Here is a 22,410-nt window from a genome sequence, read left to right as displayed (position 1 = left end):
GGGTGAAAGTTATAGGGTCTACAAACTATGGTACCAATTACTGAAAATGTATCAATTTGATCACAATTGATGTACTGACAGCCTCTCTCATTTCTTGAGACCCCAACAAGCCAGTAAAAGTACAAATACCCCCCAAATGACCCCTTTTTGGAAAGTAGGCATTCCAAGGTAGTTGGTAAGAGGCATAGTTAGTTTTTTGAAGTTGTCATTATTTCCCACAATACTTTGCAAAATTAAGAAAAAAAAATTCACACCATTATAACAGGTTATTTCTCTCACATAGCATGTACATTCCACAAACGACACCCCAAAATATATTCTTCTGCTCCTACAAAGTATGGCGATACCACATGTGAGACTTGTACACAGCCTGGCCACATACAGAGGTCCAACACCGAAGTAGCCCCTTCAGGCGTTCTAGGAGCATAAATTACACATCTAATCTCTCAACCACCTACACTTTTGAAGGCCCTGGAGCACCAGGACATTGGAAACGCCCACAAAGTGACCCCATTTCGTAAAGCTAACACCCCAACGTATAATCTATGAGGCATAATAAGTCTTTTGAACAGTTGATTTTTTTCCAGACGTTTTTGGAAAAATGTGGAACAAAAATGAACGTATTTTTTTTTTTTTTTACACAAAGTTGTCCATTTATAAGATATTTCCAAAACATAGCATGTATATAGCAAAAATTACACCCCAAAATATATTCTGCTCCAGAGTATGGCGATACCACATGTGTGAGACTTTTACACAGCCTGGCCACATAGGAGGTCCAACATCCAAAAAGCACCATCAGGTGTTCTAGGGACATAAATTACGCATTTTCCTCACAATCTATCACATGGATGTTTCCGTGTGCGCGCCCGGGAACGATTCTCTGGGACGATGTTATACAACGTCCTCCCAGAATTAAGCAACCACCCTGTCGCCGTTATTCGGTGGCGGTTGGTGGTTAAAGGAAACCCATCATGCACTAGTCAATGTCAGAAGTAGGCGGACATTTTTTTTAGACAGGAAAACCTGTCTGATTTTACTTCTTTTTGACACCCGATCATTGTGATAGCCTCAGATTGGCTATTGAGTGTGTGTTGCTTAATAGCCAATCAGAATGGATGATTGAATCTCCTGAATTAACTTGACAGATAGTAACCTATGTTTAAAACTTCAGTTTTGCGTTTAGAAACGTTTTAATTTTTTTTTTTTAAATAGCGAAAAATGAAAAAAAAAAAGCCTGTAAAAGAAACGCGGCTAAACGTGAGTTTCTGCGTTTAGAAGCATTTGGTGCTTGAAATGCCTGCAATCTCAGCTTCTGATCGCATTTTTTTGTGTTTGAAAAAATGTCTCTACACAACTGCCTAGAAACGACAGTAAAATGGCCCTATGTACATGGACAGATAAGAGGAGAGTTCCGCGGCAGTTGGAAAAAAAAAAAAAAAAACACAAACACACACACACACACACACACACTGCTACTAAAACATCCGTTTACCAGCAGCAGTGTACATGAGGCCTTAATAATCATGGGAATATTTTACTAGACAGCAAAAAGGAAGGAAGATGGTACTTTTGATTTTTTTCGGTCTATGACCGAGGCAAAGTGGGAAGTCTGAGGTCATCTGCCTATCTGGCTTCACACTCAGAAGATGAGAAATAGTGTGTGATGTACGGCTGGCCGTTGACAGGCCAGTGACTGTCAGACAAAAAGTGACCTCTGACTTAGAAGTGCAGTGAGTGAGGCATTTGCAAACACTTCAGTTATTTAATGGGGTTGGCCCAATGTAGAGATTTACATAGCAAACTTCAAAGTCTACGAAGATTTTTTTTTTTTTTACAAAAACTGTTTTGGAAAACAAAAAAACTCACTGTTTTGCTGCAAAGACCATAGAAGACATAGCTGTGCAATCACCCGCTAGTGGTACACAGATGTGGAACAATGCAGGCTCAGAAAACCTGGCCACGTGGAACTTATTATATCACGTAAACAAGTTGGGCCTTAGTGCTCTATTGAATACATATTTTAATTACAAGCCGTTTGGTAACACAAGAAAGGAACATTTTCAAGGGAAAAGCCCTCCCTGACATATTGTTTAGTTTTGTCAGTGGTTGGATTAAGGCAACACTCGAGCAGAAATATTGCATCATTATCCCCCAAAGTCAGAGGCATATTCCAAACAGCCGGGAATAGCATGCCTAGTTAACTGGATCAGACATGACCAAAATAGCATCTAAATTTAACTGCAGTATTCTCTTGCAAAGTGGAAAAGCCCATATTTTGCTTTTAAAGTGAGCATGTACTTTACGCCTACTAGGCAAAGTAACAAGCTCACTTTATATTAGGAACCAGAAGCAATCTATACTTACCCTATATACTCGAGTATAAGCTGAACCGAATATAAGCCGAGGCACCTAATTTTACCACAAAAAAAAAAAATGGGAAAATATATTGACTCGAGTATAAGCCTAGGGTGTCCATGCGCATGCCTCACTGTGCCCATGACAAGACTGACGTTTAACATGGGAGTCTATGGAACGGGTGCCCGGCTTTTGACAAAAAAAAAAAAACAAACAAAACCAAACAAACACACACACACACACACACACACACACACACACACACACACACACACACACACACACACACACACACACATTGGTGCTCTCTGGTCGTAGGTCCCCCGACAAACTTTGCACACTTGTAGAAGGAGAAATGTGGCTACATGTGTTCCAAGTTTCAGGTCTAGGGAACCGAAGACCGGCCGGTACCGGGTCCCCAAAGTCCCGGGGAAATGACAGTTTAACATGGGAGTCTATAGGAGGGGTGCCCGGCTTTGAAAAATCTGTGCTCCCTGGCCGTAGGTCCCCCAGACAACAAACTTTGCACACTTGTAGAGGAGAAATGTGGCTACATGTGTGGGGTCCAGGAGACTTACGGCCAGCACCGGGTCCCCAAAGTCCAGGCGCACAAAGGTGACTTGAGTATAAGCCGAGGGGGCATTTTCAGCACAAAAAAAAAAAAAAAAGTGCTGAAAAACTCGGCTTATAATCGAGAATATACGGTACTCACATTCCTTCTAACCACCAGATCTATGACAGCGAAACGTTTAACTTCCCGAGCAAACTAAAACGTTTACAATTTTATGCGCATGCCACAACTTAGGCCTGATGACTGCTGTAGTCTATATACAATCGTTTTGTTTTGAAAAGGGCACACAAGTGATGGCTGAATTTGCGCTGTCCTACATAAACCCATTTCCACAACTTGTTAGTAAAGTACAAGTTCATGGTTCCTGACAGTAATTAGAAAAATTACATTTAACCACTTAAGGACTGCAAGGATTTGCCCCACTAATGACAAGGCCATTTCTTGCAATACGGCACTGCGTCACTTTAACTGACAATTGCGCAATTTTCCCACAAATAGAGCTTTCTTTTGGTGGCATTTCTTTTGGTGGCACTTTTATTTTGTGGGTCAGCAATGGTTAACTCCAAGTGCTGTCTTTTTTTTCGTCCATTGACAGATACGGGAAGTCTCACCGTCTCAGCATCTAAAAAAGTGGTCCAACTGAACACAGCAAAACCACCTCAAGGCCCTTATGCCCGAATTTGGCATACCAATCAGGCTGCAATGTGTACCTGGTGACCTTAGAGAAGGTGTGAACAGAAGACAAGGCAGTAGCCATGAAAAACTGAGAAACAAATGCTTGATGCTGAAAAGTGCAAAAAGCACTAGAAGAATATGCCTCGACAGGAAAGGGCGATATCTGATCCTCGAGAGCAAAAGCTTCAAAGATGCTATGCCCAAGCCACCCAAAGATTGTGGTATGGAAAGTTGGAGCACCTTTATGGGGCCCATCCTGGGATTACAAAAAAAAAATCCCAAACAGGAAGCAGTGGCTGAGAAATGGACTAAAACAGCCTGCACCATTTCCAGACAATGGATGACAATTTTTATTTTCATGAACCAAAAGACAAAAAAAAAAAAAAAAAAAAAAGTGGGGAGGACAATGTGCTTGCTGAGGTAAAAAGGCAGAACCTACTTTAGACAATAAGTATCAGCTAATTAAGCCATAAAACCTGCAAAGAGTTCCTGAGCCTTTAAATGGTCTCTATCTGATTCAGTAGGAATCACAATCATGGTAAAGACTGCTAACCTGACAGTTGTGCAGAAAACCATCAACGACACTCTCCATAATGAGGGAAAGCCTCAAAAAGGTAATTGCAAAAGAAGTTGGATGTTCCCAAAGTGCTGTATCAAAGCACATTAATAGAAAGTTATGTGGAAGGGAAAGGTGTGGAAGGGAAAGGTGCACAAGCAGCAGGGATGACCACCTCAGCCTGGAGAGGATTGTCAGGAAAAGGCCATTCAAAAGTGTTGGGGACTTTCACAAGGAGTGGACTGAGGCTGGAGTCTGTGCATCAAAAAAAAACAAAAAAAAAAAAAAAAACACTTTAGTCATGAATATGAAAACGCCTTTGTATCATGTGATGCACAAGAAATACAAGAATTTTTAGTATAAAACAGAATAGGAAATGGTAAAACCCCAGTCTGGGGTCCCACTGGGCAGATTCCTCCTTGCTTCCTGATCCAAAGAAACAGAAAGTGAGAAATAAAATTGAAAAGTTGCCCCCATTTGTAGACTGCATTCTATTTCTGTATTGGTTACAACTAGAACACTTTGGATTCCCTATCACTTTCTGTGCCAGTGCCAATAGACACCATGACAAATCCAAAATATAAAACAAAATTGAAGGGGTAAAAAAATAAAACCGTAATTAAAATCTGATAGGGATTTTAACATTTTACCCAACATTAAAAAGTTGAATGCAACGTAAATACACATTTTCACCCCCATAAATCATTATTATTCATTAGATCTGACTTTTCTGTCCACAAAATGTATTCCTGCAAAGAGAAAATCATAAACTATAATGCGCCATTCGGGCTTCCAGCCCACAGAGCATTAAACATGATGTCAATGTTAACAAAGTATGTTGTAAAAGATTAGTTTGTAAAGGCATCCAGTATGACAGGAATACAACACTGTTTATTGAAGGCAGTGGAACCTTACAGGGGTACACATTATGAAAGGGTCCCATGGGACTGCCAACGCGAGGAATAATAGAATAATACACTTAGTTACGATCAAAGATCTAAAAGGCTTATGTCATACTCAGTCAATACACAAAAAGAAAACAGTTATACAGGCATCTACAGACTACTGTATGTTTATCGCACGCTTGCCAAGTCTTTGTCCGATACATATTGGTCATATACACTCCTTTAAATAATCTATTTAATATGGAAGGTGTTTAGTTCTAGAGGCTTTTAAAAAAAAAAAAAAAAAAAAAAAAAATTATTATTCACTTATATACCATGGACATGCTTCTGAAGTATTTTATAGCAAACCAAACCTAAATAAATATAGTGGGTTTCAAAAAGAAAAACCTGATTTTAAAGCCTTTAATCTGTGCAACCATGCACCGCCAATGAATGAAACCTGTACTACTTGTATGGGCATGGCCTAGAACAGGGGTGTCGAACTCTATTTCATTGTGGGCCGCATCGTCATTATAACTGCGCTCAAAAAGGGCCGGTAGTATCTGTAAGATTAGATGTCCAGCGCATCCCCTCCCCTTTACATTAGATGTCAAGAGCCACCCCACTCTCCCTTACATCACAGTGCACCCCTTTTTCTTATGCTGCTGCTGGGAAGAAGCTGGATTCATTGCTTGAAAGCAGAAAGTAACTGTCTGGAGTAGGACCAGAGGAGGGCTGGAGTTCTCCTGCAGCTGCAGGAGAGCTGCGAGGGCCACATGAAATTGCCTGGAGGGCCGGATTTGGCCCACAGGCCTTGTGTTTGACACCTGTGGCCTAGAATTTCAAATGACAGCCACTAGATACCACTACTAGTGCCCAGTCATTAAGATGGCATATATGCAACAGGCAGCGTTTTGTGTTCTCCAATTCAGCAAGGCAGAGTCCGTAATAACAATGCAGTGCGCGTTTCGACAGGGTTTTGAAATTTATCCACCAGTGGAAAGGCACATTGGTCCGTATAAACCAGTGGTTTTCAAACTGCGGCCCTTTGCTTGCATTTATTTGGCCCTTGCTAAAGAGTGGCATTACCCCTATATGGCCTTCTGTTGTCAGAGACTGTCAATAGAGTTGGTTATTGTATTGTACACAATTTAATCCATGCATCCATTTATGTGCATCCTGCTACTTTAGATGTTTATTCTTTACATCCGTGATAGTCAATACATTTTTAACATTTCTTGATTTCTACTATTCCTATACAAGCTGTCAGCGACCCAATTTAAAGTCACACCAGAGGAAAAACACACTCCCTTGAGTGACCCTTCCTTATCTGGCCCTTGAGGCATTAAACAATGGGGCATAATTCCTGCCACTAACAAATGGGGCATAATTTTACCCACTGACACCAACTATTTCCCTCCCTAATACCAAAGATCAGGCATGGTTTACTTGCACTGGGCACAGTCCAACCCCCCCCCCCTAAAGTCTGAAGGACAGTTAACCAACTCTTTCTTTAGAAAGTTTGGAGACCCCCGGCATAAACAAATTTGAACACTTGAGGTGTTTATGCAAGAAGAGTAGGGGGCGACCACGCACTTTAGAGGAAAATGTGCAACAAATTCAAGAGGCTTTTCAGGAATGCCCACACAAGCCCACTCCTTGTACTAGCCAAGAACTTGTAATCCCTCATACGAATGTTTGTAGTGTGTTAAGATGACATTTGCTTCTGAGGCCATATCGATTGCAACTGGTGCAAACTCTTCATGCAAGTGACAGAAGAAAAAACATTTAGATTTCTGACATAAGCATCATATGCATTAAAAAAGGTGAAAAAACTTCTGACAGTCGTCGTCGCCCCCCCCCCCCCCCCGTTTAATTCACCTGAACCGGTTCGTTCCCTTGGCAGAGATGCGCTCTTCCTCTCTGCCTGTTGGCTCTTGATTAGTTTGATTGATAGCAGCGCAGCCATTGGCTCCCGCTGCTGTCAATCAAATCCAATGACGGGTGCCGGGGGACAAGTCCTGCATTCTGTGTGAATGTACACAGATGCAGGACTCGGGAGCGCGGCCACACTGGTGGTCACCTTAGGAGAGCCTTTTCCAACATGGAAACTAAATGCAGGGTAGGAGCCATCAGCGCCGCCGGGGACCACAGAAGTTGAGGATCGGGGCCACTCTTTGCAAACGAACTGCGCAGTGAAGGAAAGTATGACATTTTTGTTATATATATATATATATATATATATATATATATATATATATATATATATATATATATATATATATATCTATCTATATCTATATATATATCCCGCACCACATCAATGTGATCCTTGAAACTGGAGTTATGCTGCAGGTACATTGGGCTTATGCTACAAATCCAGGTGTCCATGAAAAACAGACACGGAAGGTTCTTTTATAGGCAAGAGAGGCAACATCGGGCCCATTTAAGTGCTTGCTCTTAGCTCCAGGTAGTAAGCATTAAGGAAAGGTTCAGTTTAAGTACACACAGCCTGTGAATATGTATCATGGAAATGGAGTATCATGTGCGAAATTTTAGATAAACACCTTGTTAAAGTCTGTTTATTTCATGTAGTAAAAAAACAGCTGCAGAGCATTTATATACATACCGTATATATGAGCACATACCAAAAAAAAAAAAAACAGTTTAAAAATAGTTCAGGTTACTTTCTGGTAGTCAAATGATCACAAATAACAGATGCAAAGTATATACTTTGTTTAACTCCGTGAGTGAACCATAAACTTGAGGTGTAACATTACAGCCAGTATCAATAATGTTAACTTGAAAAGTTTGCAGATTGCCCTCTGGGAGTTTGGCATTCATGTATACTTCAAAAATCTCTGAAACTATGCAGTATAACAGACGGTCTGGACTTGCCAAGCTACTACGTCTGGAGTATATTAAACCAAGAGCATGAGGCTAAGACATGTACAGGGCCCAGAGAGACTGTTGCCCTGAGGTGGCTTCAAATCCATATGCCAATGAATTACAAGAAATATAAAAAACAAACAAAAAGGGGAAATACTACATGGGCGGGAACCCAAATAAAAGAAACCTTTTATGACAGTTTGAGGCTGCAACTGGCGCCTTATGAAAATGCCATCTCACTGATTGTAATAAATGAAAGCAGGGCAAGAACCTAAAATTTGAGAACTGGAAGAAGCAGCACAAGGTGTCAGATGTGTTGTAGTGCTTGTGTGCCAAGAAGGAACACACCAATAGGAGATAACTGTAGAGCGACAGAGAAAAGTGGAAAGAGGAGTTTCTGTAGTTTAAAGTGTATATATATATATATATATATATATATATATATATATATATATATATATATATATATATATATATATATATATATATATATATATATATATATATATATATATATATTCGTTTTTTTACACATAGCCATCTTTAAAAGTGTCACCCTTTCCTGTTTTGCAACATCGATAGCTTACTTATTTCTCCTTCTGTACAATGTGGCCATCTAAACTTGCATATTAATTTTATATATACTGTGATTTCTGTACTTGCCAAATATGTTGCAGAAATCTCCCTCTACCAAGTCTGGCTGCAACCATTTTAACTGTGGGCAGCTGAAACTGCTGCCTGTTCACTTCCTGGATTTACTAAAGATACACACCTCCAGCTCTGCACCTCTCATTGGCCCTCTGACTCGCCCCCTTCCCTTCCTGGCAAACTGTCACAAGAGAGAGAGCTGTGCATGTCGTCATAAGCCTAGGCCAATGACCAGACAAGAAACAGGCTGTACATGGCATTTACTGGCAGAAAAAAAAATGTTTTACTACCCAAAAGTTCAAAACACAACAAGGGAAGAAGATTTAGTAGATGGAAAGTTGGAAAAAAAAATAAAACAAACAAACAACTGAAGGTATGCTTTAATATGAACACAGACAGCTACAAGAGAGACAGAGACAGAGACATACACACACACACATACACACACACACACACACACACACACACACACACACACACACACACACACACACACACACACGGTTTAAAACTACAAGAAGCTGCAGAGAAAATCCAACCTCCTTTGTCAATTAAGGAGGATGTCCGCTGAAAAAAAAAAAAAATTAAAAGTCAGCAGCTACAAATACTGCAGCTGTAGACTGTGGCCGGAAGTGGGTGCAAATACCTGTCTTTAGACAGGTATCTGCACCCCCCTTCCCCCTGAAAGGTGTCAAATGTGACACCGGGGAGGGGGGGGGGGGGTTCCGATCATGGGAGTTGCACTTAAGGGTGGAGCTCCGCTTTAATCACCCTCAACTTACAAAAAGATACAAATATCTTTTTTCAAGAGCCAAAAACTAATAGTAGCACAAGATTCCAACATCATAATCATGAACAAGTCCGTATCATACACAACAAGCTCATTTATTTGGGAGTTTTTCTCCAATTAGCGGCAGGGTTATATACAATAACATAGGGGACTGAAAGAAAAATAAATTAAGTGTCCTGTGTAGCTGGTAAACAACTGAACAAAACACTCCAAATGTTAGGGTCTGCCTGTGCGTATTCTTGTGAAATTTGAAACGTAACAGATTAAATTGCAATTTCAGTTCCTCTTAATATAAAAGAGACGTCTAAAGTGAGGGCCATGAAAACCCATTGGTATGGTAGTGTTGGTGCATAAAAAGGGTTTACGTATAACCTTCCCAGTTTTGCTGGGACCTTAGACTAAAGCCTCGTACACATGATCCAATTGTTGGCCAACCGAGTGTCAGATTTTTGTCTTAAGGGTGTGTGCCTGGATATTAAAATTACGGTACACAATTTTCATGCAAACACCAACGTAGTTACGTACTATAAGGAATTTCAGCTCTTGAGCGCCACCATTTGGGCCCCTTCTGCCAATTTTGTGTTTAGTGAGCATTGATTCCGAGCATGCGTGTTTGTACTTTCAACTTGTGTGACAGACTTATGTACTGACCATCAGAAAATCTGGACAGCCAACCGTTGTCCGTCGAAAATTTACTAGCATGTCATCCAACATTTGTTGGCAGAAAGTTGGACAATTGTCAAAAGGAGCGTACCAACGGTCAGATTTTAAGACAACAGTTTGTCAACAGACAATCCCCTGCCAACAATTGGATCGTGTGTACAAGGCTTTAAGTATTGATTTCTCACCTACAGCTCGGTTATCTACTGCACCGATGTGCGGTCATCCACCTTGATCTGAAGCGTTATCTGGAGGGGAACCAGACTTACACCTGCTGTGTGAATTGGGGTCAGTTAAGGCAAACTGACCTAGAGCAGTGTTATTACAGCTGTGTCATTAGAAGGATTTCACAGCATACACTAGCTCCATAAGGCCCCTTTCACATGGGTGATCCGATCAGATCCGCTTGCCAGGTTTTTCAGGCAGGCCCGATTGGACCACCCAGTCTCTTCTATGGAACAGTGGGATGTCTGCTGACATTCGCCGCCATATGATCCCGTCTGCCAAAAACAGACAGATGGTGGTCCTATTCCCTATTCGCCTGGTGGATTGGATGAAAATGGACAGGCGGTCCAGTACCATCCGATTGCCCCATAGAGGCAAGGGGGGCCGTGTCAGCACTGCAGAGCAGACACGGACCTGTCATCTGCCTGCTGAGCGGGGGATCAGCAGAGAGATCCCCTGTTGAGCAAGAAAAACCGACGTTAGACCTACCGGTAACGGTATTTCTATGAACCTTCCAGGACGGCACCCGAGAGATGATGGCTCCTCCTGCAGGAAACACAATCATATGACAGTTTAAAAGGCCCCGCCCTTCCCCTTGCTCCTCAGTATGCAATAGAGTAATCCTGAACTGGTTCACAAGGGACGTAGTCCTTATCGGTACTTACCTTTTTTCCCTTTCCACATAGGGTGGGAAGTAGGCCTGCCGTCCTGGAAGGTTCATAGAAATACCGTTACCGGTAGGTCTAACGTCGGTTTTCCCTTACCACCTTCCAGGACGGCACCCGAGAGGATAATTGAGTAATAAACACAGGCCTACCTTCAGGGTGGGACCACAGCTTGTAGAACCTTTCGACCAAAGGCTAAGTCTTGCTATGACAACATTTCCACACGATAGTGCTTCAGGAATGTATGACGGCTGGACCAGGTGGCTGCACTGCGGATTTGTTCCCAGGAGGCCCCTGCTTTCTCAGCCCAGGAAGTTGCTATGGCTCTGGTAGAGTGAGCCTTGATCTTTATGGGAGCTGTTGCTCCAGTGCATATATAGGATTTGGATATTGCTTCTCTAATCCATCTTGAGACTGAGGCTTTTGATGCCTGCAGTCCCTTCCTGGGCCCAGCGTGTAGAACTAGTAGGTGATTAGATCTCCTAAAACTCTTAGTTCTCTCTAGATAAATGAGAAGACACCTTCTTACGTCTAACAAATGAAATTTCTTTTCTTTTTCGTTCTTTGGTTCAGAACAGAAGGACGGCAATATTATGTCTTGCGTCCTATGAAATAGGGATGCCACCTTAGGCAGGTACAGGGGGTCTGCTCTAAGGGTGATCCTATCTGGCTGCACCCTCAGGAAGGGTTCTTTCATGGATAGCGCCTGCAAATCCCCTACCCTTCTGGCCGAAGTAATGGCTAACAAAAAGGTCAACTTTAAGGTTAGAAACTTAAGGGGAACCTCTTCCAGAGGTTCGAATGGGTGTATAGATAACGCCTCTAACACCCTAGTTAAGTCCCAAGGCGGACAACTATATTTTTGGACTGGAGAAACTCTTTCTCTAGCTAACAAAAAACATTTTATAAGGTCCTCTTTCGCCAATCTTTTATCAAGATAGACTGAGAGAGCCGTTATTTGGACCCGAAGAGTACTAACTTTTAATCCTAAATCTACCCCATCCTGGAGGAAGTCCAGGATAACCGGGATAGAAGTTGAAGATCTGTCTTTCCTTACGCCAGGAACAGAAGGTCTTCCATACTTTTTGGTAAATCTTTTGAGTTACTGGTTTCCTGCTCATGAGGAGAGTATCTATGACCTTCTCTGAGCAGCCTTTGCGTTCTAGAATCTGGCGCTCACTAACCAGGCCGTTAGCTGAAAGAATTCCGGCTTTGGGTGGAGTACTGGGCCCTGCCTGAGGAGATCTGCCCTGTACGGGAGCTTCAGAGGTTCCGCCATCGCCATGGCTCTTAGGTTTGCGAACCAAGTTCTTTTTGGCCACCATGGTGCTATCAGAAGAATCTGGCCGGGAGACCTGCTGAGTTTCTGAAGAACTCGCGGAATGAGCGCCACCGGCGGGAAGGCATAAGCCAGTCCGAAGCGGCAGGTCTGGGATAGCGCATCCAGACCTTCCAACTGTAATTCCCAGGAAATCGAGAAATACCTTTCTACCTTCCTGTTTTGTCTGTTGGCAAACAAGTCTATTTCCGGTTTTCCGAAATACTGGACCAGGTGTTGAAAAACCTCTGGGTTCAGTTCCCATTCCTCCTCCCTCAACCTGTGACGGCTGAGGAAGTCTGCTTCTGTATTGCTCGTCCCCTTTATGTATATGGCTGAGATAGAGAGTACTCTTTCTTCTGGATTTCCTTGGAAAGTTTTAGTAGGGGACTGGACCTGGTCCCTCCCTGGTGACCTAGGTACGCTACTACTGTAGAGTTGTCTGAGCTTACTTGGACTTCTCTGCCTCTGATGTCTTCCTGGAAGGCTATTAGGGCTTCCCCCACTGCTCTGAGTTCCCTGTAGTTGGATGACCTGCGAGCTAGTGAGCTGTCCCATTGCCCCTGAGCTTTTTTCCCCTCCAGGTGGGCGCCCCACCCCCAGGAACTGGCATCCGTGGTAACCTTCACTGGGTTCCACTGAGCCCATGGTCGCCCTTCCCTCAGGTTTTGGGGAGATGTCCACCATTCCAGGGAGGTCAGAACCTGGGGGGTGAGTAGTATTTCCTGATCTAAGGACTCTTTCTTTTTGTCCCATGAGGACAGGAAGAAGAAGTGTAATGTCCTGGCATGAAGCTGAGCCCAAACTACCGCTGGGATGCTTGCTGACATCAGGCCTAGGACTCTCAGAACATTTCTTCTGGAGAGTCTGGGGTTTTTGATAAGGTTCCCAACTGCTGAGGCTAGCTTTAAAACTTTTTCTTCTGGTAAGAAAAGTCTCTGCTGCCTGGTGTCCACTATGTATCCCAGGAAGGTCTTGACCTGTTCTGGTTTGAGGGAGGATTTTTCTTTGTTGACTATCCACCCTAGGCTCTCCAGGAGTGCTATTGCTTTGTTGGCATCCAGCGTGACTTGGGCGGCTGATTTTCCTGAAATCAGCAAGTCGTCTAAATAGGGTATAAGGGATATGCCCTGAAGGTGCAGGTATGCCACCGCTTCTGCTAGGATTTTTGTAAAAATCCTTGGGCTGGAGGTTAGCCCGAATGGTAGTGCTCTGAACTGCCAGTGGAAGGTTTCTCCTTCCACTACGACCGCAAACCTCAGATATACCTGGTGATCCACGTGGATTGGCACGTGAAGATAGGCATCTTTGAGATCTAGGGTCACCATGAAGGCTTCCTTCATGAGGTTCTTTCTTACCGAATAAATACTTTCCATGGTAAACTTTTTGTATTCCAGAAACTTGTTCAGGTTTCTCAAGTTTACTATTAGACGGCATTTCCCGGAGGGTTTTCGCACTACGAAAATATGGGAATAAAATCCCTGGTACTGCTGAGCTTTTGGTACTGGTACTACCACTAGTTGTTTGGCTAACTCCTGTATGCCCTCCAAGAGGGCAGACCTTTTCAGGGTATCCCTGGGAAGGTGAGTAAGGGTGATCATGGTGGGGGGTGTAGCCAGTAATTCTAGGCGATAGCCTTTTTGAATTATTTGGCGGATGTAATGACTGTTCGAAATTCTCTCCCATAGAGGGAGGAATTGAGACAGTCGACCCCCCACTCTGACTTTGGCGTCACTTGGACGGTTTGTCGCTGGGTTTTGGAGGAGGGAAAAGGAGGTTGTTCTTCCTGTTCCCTTTGCCAAAGTTCCAACGCCTGAAAGGTTCCTTTTTGGCTGTCTACCCTGCCCCTGGGGGCCTCGAAAAGTTTTCTTGAAACCTTCTTTTTTGGGTTTAACTGGGAATTTTTTACCTTTCTCTGATGACCTGGCAAGGACATCATCCAGGTCTTTACCAAACAGGGAACCTTGGAAGGGGATGCCACAGAGTTTTCCCTTGGATGTAGCATCTCCCTCTCAAGCCTTGATCCAAACTGCCCTCCTAGCAGAGTTAATGAGGGCTGCTGTCTTGGCTGCTGCCCTTGCAGATTACGTAGCTGCATCTGCCAGGTAAGCAATCGCCTTCCTTACCACTGTAAGTGACTCAACTACCTCCTCAGCCTCCGAATTCTGGGCGAGGTGGTCGGTGAGTGTCTCTACCCAAACATCTGTATTCCTAGCCACACATGCTGCTGCTAAAGCTGGACTTAGTGCTGCCGCATTGGCCTCCCAGGCTTTTCTAAGGAGAGATTCTGCTCTACGGTCCATCACATCCTTGATGTTACCCGCATCCTCAAAGGAGAGATCAGATAATTTAGTGACTTGCGACAAAGCCGCATCAAGTCTAGGAAGCTTAAAGAAGACTTCCTCATCTTCCTGGGAGAAGGGGAATCTTCTTTTCCAGGTTTTTTGTTTGATTATTCTCCTTTCAGGGTCTCTCCACTCCTGAAGGACTAACTCCTTGAGGGATTTGTGCAGGGGGAATACTTTAGATTGAGAGTCACTCAGGCCCCTATAAACTTTATCCTGTGCTGAGGTAGGTTTAGGGGTCTCAGGAATTTCCTCTGTGGCGTAGATTGCCTGGAGGAGACTCTCTAGATCTTCTACAGCAAAGAGGTGTTTTCTTGGACGTGTGTCTTCCTGAGACTGACTAATGTAGTCTCTATCTACCTCTCCTGAGCTGTGCCTAGACCTAGGTAGACTGACTACCTCACTTTCTTCACCATCTGCTTCCCCCAGGGGGGGAATTTGTGAAGGTGTAAAGAAAACACTTGGGCCCCTAGAAAAGGGGGTCTCCTGAGAGGAAGTGCCTTCCTTAGGGGTAAGTTCCTCCGTTTCGGTCTGTGCCGACTGCCTCCCGGAAGGCCTTAACTGTTGCTAACATTTCTGTTTGCATGGATGAGAGAAAACTCTTCATCATGGCAGCAGCCTCCTTTCCTGCCAGCATATTAATACATTTATAGCAGAAAGGTTTTGTGTAGGATTTGGGGAGCTTCTCTCTACAATTCCCACACTTTTTAGAGGAACTATGCCCTGTAGCGGAAGGAGACTGAACTGAGGCCTCCTAGGGTCCGCTGGGGGTTTCTGAAAGACATGAAATGTACATTTAAATTGTCTTTCCCCAAGACTGCTGGCTGTACTGGGGAGGGGAGGAAGTGGACGAGAAGGGACCAGATCCTGCTCCGGTCGTTCCCTAAAAGTTTGGGAACTCTCACCGCTTCCCTCCTCCCTTTCCAGGGGGATTGGTACTTACCGCCCCCCGACCTGGATCTGCCAGCGGTCGGGTCGGTCTTTCCGTCCTCTTCCATGAGGAGGGTGACTCGGTCCTGGCTGTCGGTACTCCTGTACTGGTTCACCGCAAGCCGACCCGTCCACCGCCCACGCCGTCTCCACGTTCCGCTGGGAACTTCCGGGTTACGCCGTCTGGAACCGCTCACTTCATGTGATGCAGTTCCGGTCTCAGAATGAGGCCTGGAGTGCGGCGTTTTGAGTCTTGGAGACCCGGGAAACGGCGATTCGAATGGTGGTGGATTCCATAGCACAGTGATGGCTCACCTCCCCGCAGCTCAGAGCACTGGTACTTACATAGGGCGACCTGTGAGTTTGGACCGAAGTCTACAGGTAAGTTCAGCCCTCCCCGGCCTCCCTTAGACCTGTCTCACAGGGGTACCTTCGACCCTCCCCGGTCTCTAGGTTTCCACTAACAAAACAAACGTGTCGCTGTGTTGGAGAAACACAATCAATACTGAGGAGCAAGGGGAAGGGCGGGGCCTTTTAAACTGTCATATGATTGTGTTTCCTGCAGGAGGAGCCATCATCTCTCGGGTGCCGTCCTGGAAGGTGGTAAGAGAAATTCCACTTTTACAGAGGCGCCCGTATGATAGGGGCCCCTAGTGCTTTGCTTGGCCCTGAACTACAGACATTTATTTGTATACTACTTTACGTTTGGGGTACTCAGGTTTCCTTACAATAGTGACGTTTTGGGTTTCTACTATAGTACATCAGTGTGCAGTCATCCACCCAATTCTGAAGCTCAAACCAGATATTGGTATATTGCCATATCTCAACGGTCATGTTTTACAGTTCAACAAAAATTATCAAGAGAGGTGGAAAGGATGACAATTCACGAATTTGTAATATTTTATTAAAACATGAACTCTGGCTGGGCAGATAAACACAGGCTTGAAAAAAAACATACCATCTGCCTAAGTAATTCTGGGCAATTCTGTGATCCAGACACTCCTGTCGATGTCCACAGCCAAGTGAATATCAGTCTTCTCTTTTATAGCAAAAAAGTTTGCTACCCTCTCACCTGCTAACTGGAAATTGATAGCGGAAATGTATACACAAGAGGTGAGCGCTCTGTAACCAAGCTCACAGTTGCCATCTTAAATTGACAGCAGACGCATTTCAAGAGCGCCCCAAAGTCCAACCCAAGGGCACCCTAGGGTTCATTCAGAGGTTACTAGGGGTTTCTTGAACTGTGACTTAGCTGGTTCCAACTTCCCACCTGCATCATTTAAAAGAGTCCAATGCCACTTAGCAGAGCCAACAGCATGACAAAATTGATTTTTAACTGTCTGTAAGGGCGGCCTTCTGACTGCCATTATAAGTGTTGTCCTTCCATCTGACCCCAACTAGATTTAGTAGGCATTCATACGTTTACTTCCTAGTAAAAAGGTTGAGATAGGCTGTACTAGCAAAACATTTTCCAGGTTTTACTGTATAAAACCCCAATGTTTATCTTTGTTTAAACTGAATTAAAGCTGTAGTTCTCTGTCCACACTTCCAAAACCAAAAAAATGGCAGGCAATAGAGAAAATATCAAGTAAATAGAAAGCCAAAGTTGCAAATGCGTGCGGACAAAACCCCTGTTTTTAACGCATACTGTTAGACAGGTTAATTTGGTTGTTCTGCAGGCTGGTCGGTAAGGAGGCTTGGTTTTTCCCTGGGCATTCCCCAGGTTTTTGTTGTTAAAGTTTATGAAGTAGCCTCATGTTTAGGATAAGAGATAAGATGGAGACAAGCAATGAATAACTCACCTTAGGATCTGCCAGAGCATTGATTACATTCCCAAGAGCCAACAGAGAGCGGTTGATGTTGGTGCCTTCACGTAAGCGATCACCTTTAGCATTTGTAGCACTTGCTCGTTCTGAACCAGCCAGATCGATCAGGCTCATTTTAGCAATCCGGACATTTTGATTAATACTGGCACTTTTGTCCTGTTGCCTCAAGTATATCTATTGAAAAGGGAACAGCATAAAAATGTTACAAATAAGTATGAATTTCTTCTATCGTTTGTTATACCCCATTTATACATACAGTACAAAAGGAAGTGTCCAAGAAACCAGATACTGCACTGACGTGTAACACAAAATGGTCTCCTTGCTCACAGTTCATGGGTTTTTGGTAAGGCAGTCACACCAAAGGATCTAAAGTTTTAAAGCAGTTATTTAATCCGAAATACTAAGCCAATGTATGTCAAGGGGTTGCTTAAATCTGGTGGAAGGAGGAAGAAATCCGTAGAGAGAACAAGAAACTCTGAAATACTTTGGAAGACTATAAATGGCATACCAGTCATTAAAAAGCAAGCCAACACATTTCAGCACCTGCCCTTGTTCACAGCATATTGCTAAAGGAAAAGGGCAGAACATATATACAAGTACAAAATTTAGCCCCATCCAGAAAGGGGGGGGGGGGGTTGGCATATAGTGTTAATGCAAAACCCAATTGCACAATTAAAATAACATAACATGTGACAAGGAGATGAGCACTAATACACTTATATCTAGAGCAAGTCGATAGACATTCAACCATTAAAGCGGGAGTTCACCCATAAACCCATAAATAAACCCATAAATATGAGCTGTACTTACCGTTTTCGAGATGCATCTTCTCCGTCGCTTCCAGGTATGGGTCTTCGGGAGCGGGCGTTCCTTCTTGATTGACAGTCTTCCGAGAGGCTTCCGACGGTCGCATCCATCGCGTCACTAGTAGCCGAAAGAAGCCGAACGTCGGTGCGGCTCTATACTGCGCACCAACGTTCGGCTTCTTTCGGAAAATCGTGACGCGATGGATGCGACCATCGGAAGCATCTCGGAAGACTGTCAATCAAAATAGGAACGCCCAGTCCCGCAGCCCATACCCGGAAGCGGCGGAGAAGATGCATCTCGTAAACGGTAAGTACAGCTCATATTTTAAAACAACTAGCCGATTCCCCTAGACAAAACGAGCATCCATCTAAGGGGAAAAAGTGTTATGTATGGGTGAACCCCCGCTTTAAGCACAAATGATTATATGGCATTAGGATCGATGTAAACTAACCTGCAAAAATGGAAATAAACGTTTTTAAAAACCAAGAAGAATAAAAGGTAGGAGACAAAAGTTGGATCCAATCTTAGGATGGATTGGAGAATGTATAGTGGGGGAAAAACTATTTTGTAAGTAGACAAATCAGGCTAAACCATCATTTCAAGAAAAGGTCTACATCCCATCTAGAGTTCAAAACTGTAGGGCTTCTAGTACCTAGGGTGAAATCTACCAACCTTCGCTCTCCAGAAGTCTATGACGGACATACCTTCCATGAAGAGACCTAGTAACCCTTTCCACTCGTGAACTCAAAACATGCATGCATTTCTTTTAAGTGTCTACTGCAGTGATGGCGAACCTTGGTACCCCAGATGTTTTAGAACTACATTTCCCATGATCCTCATCGCTCTCTGCAGTGTAGTTGAGCATCATGGGGAATGTAGTTCCAAAACATCTGGGGTGCCAAGGTTTGCCATCACTGGTCTAGAGACATGGTATAAGAAGGGGACAACTAAACCGCTTAGCAACCGCCCCACGCACATATACTGCAGCAGGGAGCGCCGCTGGTGACCCTCTCCCGCTGTGATTGGACACAGTGGGAGCCAATCAGCGGGTCCAGTGGACCCGATGTACGCCGGGACCTGCCGAATGGCAGTCTTCCCATAGCACAAGCACCTCCCCCACAGTAAGCACATTTTAGGCACACATTTAACCCTTTGATCACCCCTGATGTTAACCCCTTTCCTGCCAGTGTCATTTGTACAGTGAAAGTGCACATTGGTGTCACTGGCCCCCAAAAATAGTCACTTGTTTCCAATTTGTCCGCTGCAATGTCACAAGCCCACTATAAGTCGCTGATCGCCACCATTACCAGTAAAAAATAAATAAATTCCATAAAAATATCCCATAGTTTGTAGACGCTATACCTTTTGTGCAAACCAATCAATATACGCTTATTGGTATTTTTCTTATCAATATATAGCAGAATACATATTGGCCTAAATTTATGAAGAAATCCGATAAAAAAAAAAAAAAATTAAATGGATTTTCTAGCAGAAAGTAAAAAAATATGTTCCCCCCCCCCCCCCCCCCCCCAAATTGTATTTTTGTTTATAGTGCAATAAAGAACATGCTGGGAATATTGCATCTTCTGTATTCACACTCCAACAATACTATTGTAAAATAAAAAAGCATTGCATTTTTGAATTCTACCTGGAATACAGCATGAGATCGAGAAGAGGTGGCGTTGACATCAGTAGGATGCTGCGTTCTATTCTTATTGCCATAGTCAAGCAACTGGAGAATCTCAGCAGCTGATTTTGGCTGCCAGGAAAAAATAAAAAATTAATTAAATACATACATATAGACACACATAAAACAGATCTTCCATTTTCATTGAAAGACCCCTTTGACATTGATTTGGTTTCTCACAGCAACAAGACTACTCGCATCACAATATAGAATGGATCTAAATAATAATCTGGTTAACTAGAATTATAAAATATTATAAATAATAATGAATAATAATGGTAGTTGGCCCTTTGACATAAATCGTAAAAAAAACAGCCAAGTGTAAGGTCTGTAGGGTTTATTTGTATTTATTTTTTAGCCAAGAGCCTAGACTGCCAAGTAGCAATCTACATTTCTTCCTTAGATCAGTAACTAGCATTAACCACTTCGAGCCCGCGCTAAGACGTCAACAGTGCGGCGCTCAATTGTCGCCTGTTTACTTGTTCCATGTGTGCCACCGTGGGCGCGCAGCAGGGAAAATCTGTGTTGGCCATGTAGCTTGGACACAGCCAATCACAGATCGTGCTAAATGGCCAATCAGAACGGCCATTTAGCACTCAAATCGGCGTGTCCAATGAGAGATGATCTCAAATGTTAACACGAGATCTCTCATTGCCGGCTCTCCCTCCTCACACCGAGACCGCGTGTGAGGAGGGAGAGCGACCTGTGCTGCAGCGTGAGTGAACACTACATACAGTACCCATCAGTGCCACGCATTAGTGCCATCTGTCTTTGATCGGCCGCCATTACATCAGATGTGATCAATTGTTTTTTACGATTTGCACCATAGCTTGTAGGCTCTCTAACTTTCACACAGACCAAATAATATCCACCAATGTGTTATTTTTACCAAATATATGTAGCAGTATAAATTGTGGACAAAATTTATGAAGAAAAATTTATAAATCTTCAAAATTGTAATCACAGAACCCAAGAAAAATTATTTTTTTCAGAATTTTGTGTCTTTTTTCATTTATAGCGCAAAAAAAAAAAAAAAAAAAAAAAACCACACACACACACACACACACACCAAATAGAAAGCTCCATTTGTATGGAAAAAAACATCATCTGGGTACAGTATTACATGACCAATTGTCAAAGGGTGAGAACACCGAAAGCTGAAAATTGGTCTGGGCAGAAGGGGAGTTTAAGTGACCAGTAGACTAGTTGTTGTTAAAGTACAGTTTAACACATTAGTGTTGGATATAAAAATTGTGACAAGATTTAGGTGGGTGGAAGGTATCAGAATGGCTTTATCTTGTATATTTGAAGACATACCTGATGCAATGTTAATCCTTGTACAACCACTCCTTTCTGAGCATCTTCTCGCACAGCAAGCGAACCAGAATTTGCGAGAAGGTCACGGATTTGCTCATTGTATACCTACACAGTGCAGGAGAAATGCTTCAGATTAAATAAAATAATAATTCAAAGTACTAGCTGTATAAAAGGGATTATACTGAATTTGAGCATTTTTAAAAACGTAACCATAAAAAAAAAAAAAAAAAAAAAAAACTGCAATTTCTCTTTAGTCCAATAAACACAATTGTGTATATGAATATTTCATATTTATCACTTGAAGGCAGTATCCTAATGGCCAACTCTACAATGTTTTAGTGAATGCCATGTATAGCTTGTGATCGTCTGTTGGTCTTCGGACCCGAGTCCTGCTGGACATTATCTGGGTGCTGCATGGCCTTTACCTCCAGAAAGGCTTATGACAGACTGGGTGACCTACTCTTTACACCGTTTAATAGTGCATGCATCTTTCAAGGGTAAACTGTCTTTCCTAGTGTCAGGTTATTTATATTAATAATCTAAATAGAAAAAGACCCAGCAAATTGGGGGGAGAGAAAAGCTTTCCCTTTTGGTTATGAAACACGTCAAATTAAAATGTCAGGACAGTTCAAACACCACCAAAATAACCCCCTTTTTGAAAAGTAGATGCCCCAATGTGACTTCATAGCCCCGATTTAGCAATGGCTCAATAAGTGAAAGAATGGAAGAGGTTGCCATTCCATAGTTGCTGTATTGTTGATTTAATTGTGTTCCTTTTTTTGTGTATAAGACTGAAATCCAAATGTAGCCAGTTGATGATTTGCATAGCCTGTAGGATTTTATGCCAAATTTTGGGCTCTTTGATGCAATGTATTGTACCCAGCTGAGCCTTTCCTTGTAGGCCATTAGACCTTCATCTATGCCGATATCTCTTTCTGGCACATAGCATAGTTTTGGTGCAGGATGAGTAGTTTCAAATTGTTTTCAAAGTAAAAATGTCATGATCAGGGAAAGTTGCAAGTAATTTATTAGATGTCCAATACCACTTCTGCGGGGGGGGGTTCCCACCAAATGTCATCTTTGGTCACTGGTTCCCACTTTCTGCTTCTTGGAAACTTCCGATGCAGAGTCGTGAAATATTTAATCTCCTGTATATACTTCCATTACTTTAAATGCCATCTTTTTTACCATCATGCTCCTGCTGTAGATGCTTTACAATTGGATTAGAAAAAGCTTTTCTCAATCTCCCTTAAATGCTC

General features: G+C 43.0%; 1 protein-coding gene across 1 annotated transcript in view; it reads right to left on the bottom strand.

Annotated features, from left to right (window-relative positions):
* Positions 1-22,410, bottom strand: part of KIF18A (kinesin family member 18A) — a 122,205-nt gene that overhangs the window by 73,300 nt on the left and 26,495 nt on the right. The window contains exons 4-6 of the mRNA XM_040328340.1: positions 21,152-21,256; positions 19,796-19,906; positions 17,317-17,514 (exon numbers count right to left, since the gene is read on the bottom strand). Of these exons, the coding sequence (XP_040184274.1) occupies positions 17,317-17,514; positions 19,796-19,906; positions 21,152-21,256 (414 nt within the window). The remainder of the gene's footprint in view (positions 1-17,316; positions 17,515-19,795; positions 19,907-21,151; positions 21,257-22,410) is intronic.

The sequence above is a fragment of the Rana temporaria genome, chromosome 11 (assembly GCF_905171775.1).
Source record: "Rana temporaria chromosome 11, aRanTem1.1, whole genome shotgun sequence".
NCBI classification, from domain to species: domain Eukaryota; kingdom Metazoa; phylum Chordata; class Amphibia; order Anura; family Ranidae; genus Rana; species Rana temporaria.
This window is presented reverse-complemented; position numbering and strand designations above follow the sequence as displayed.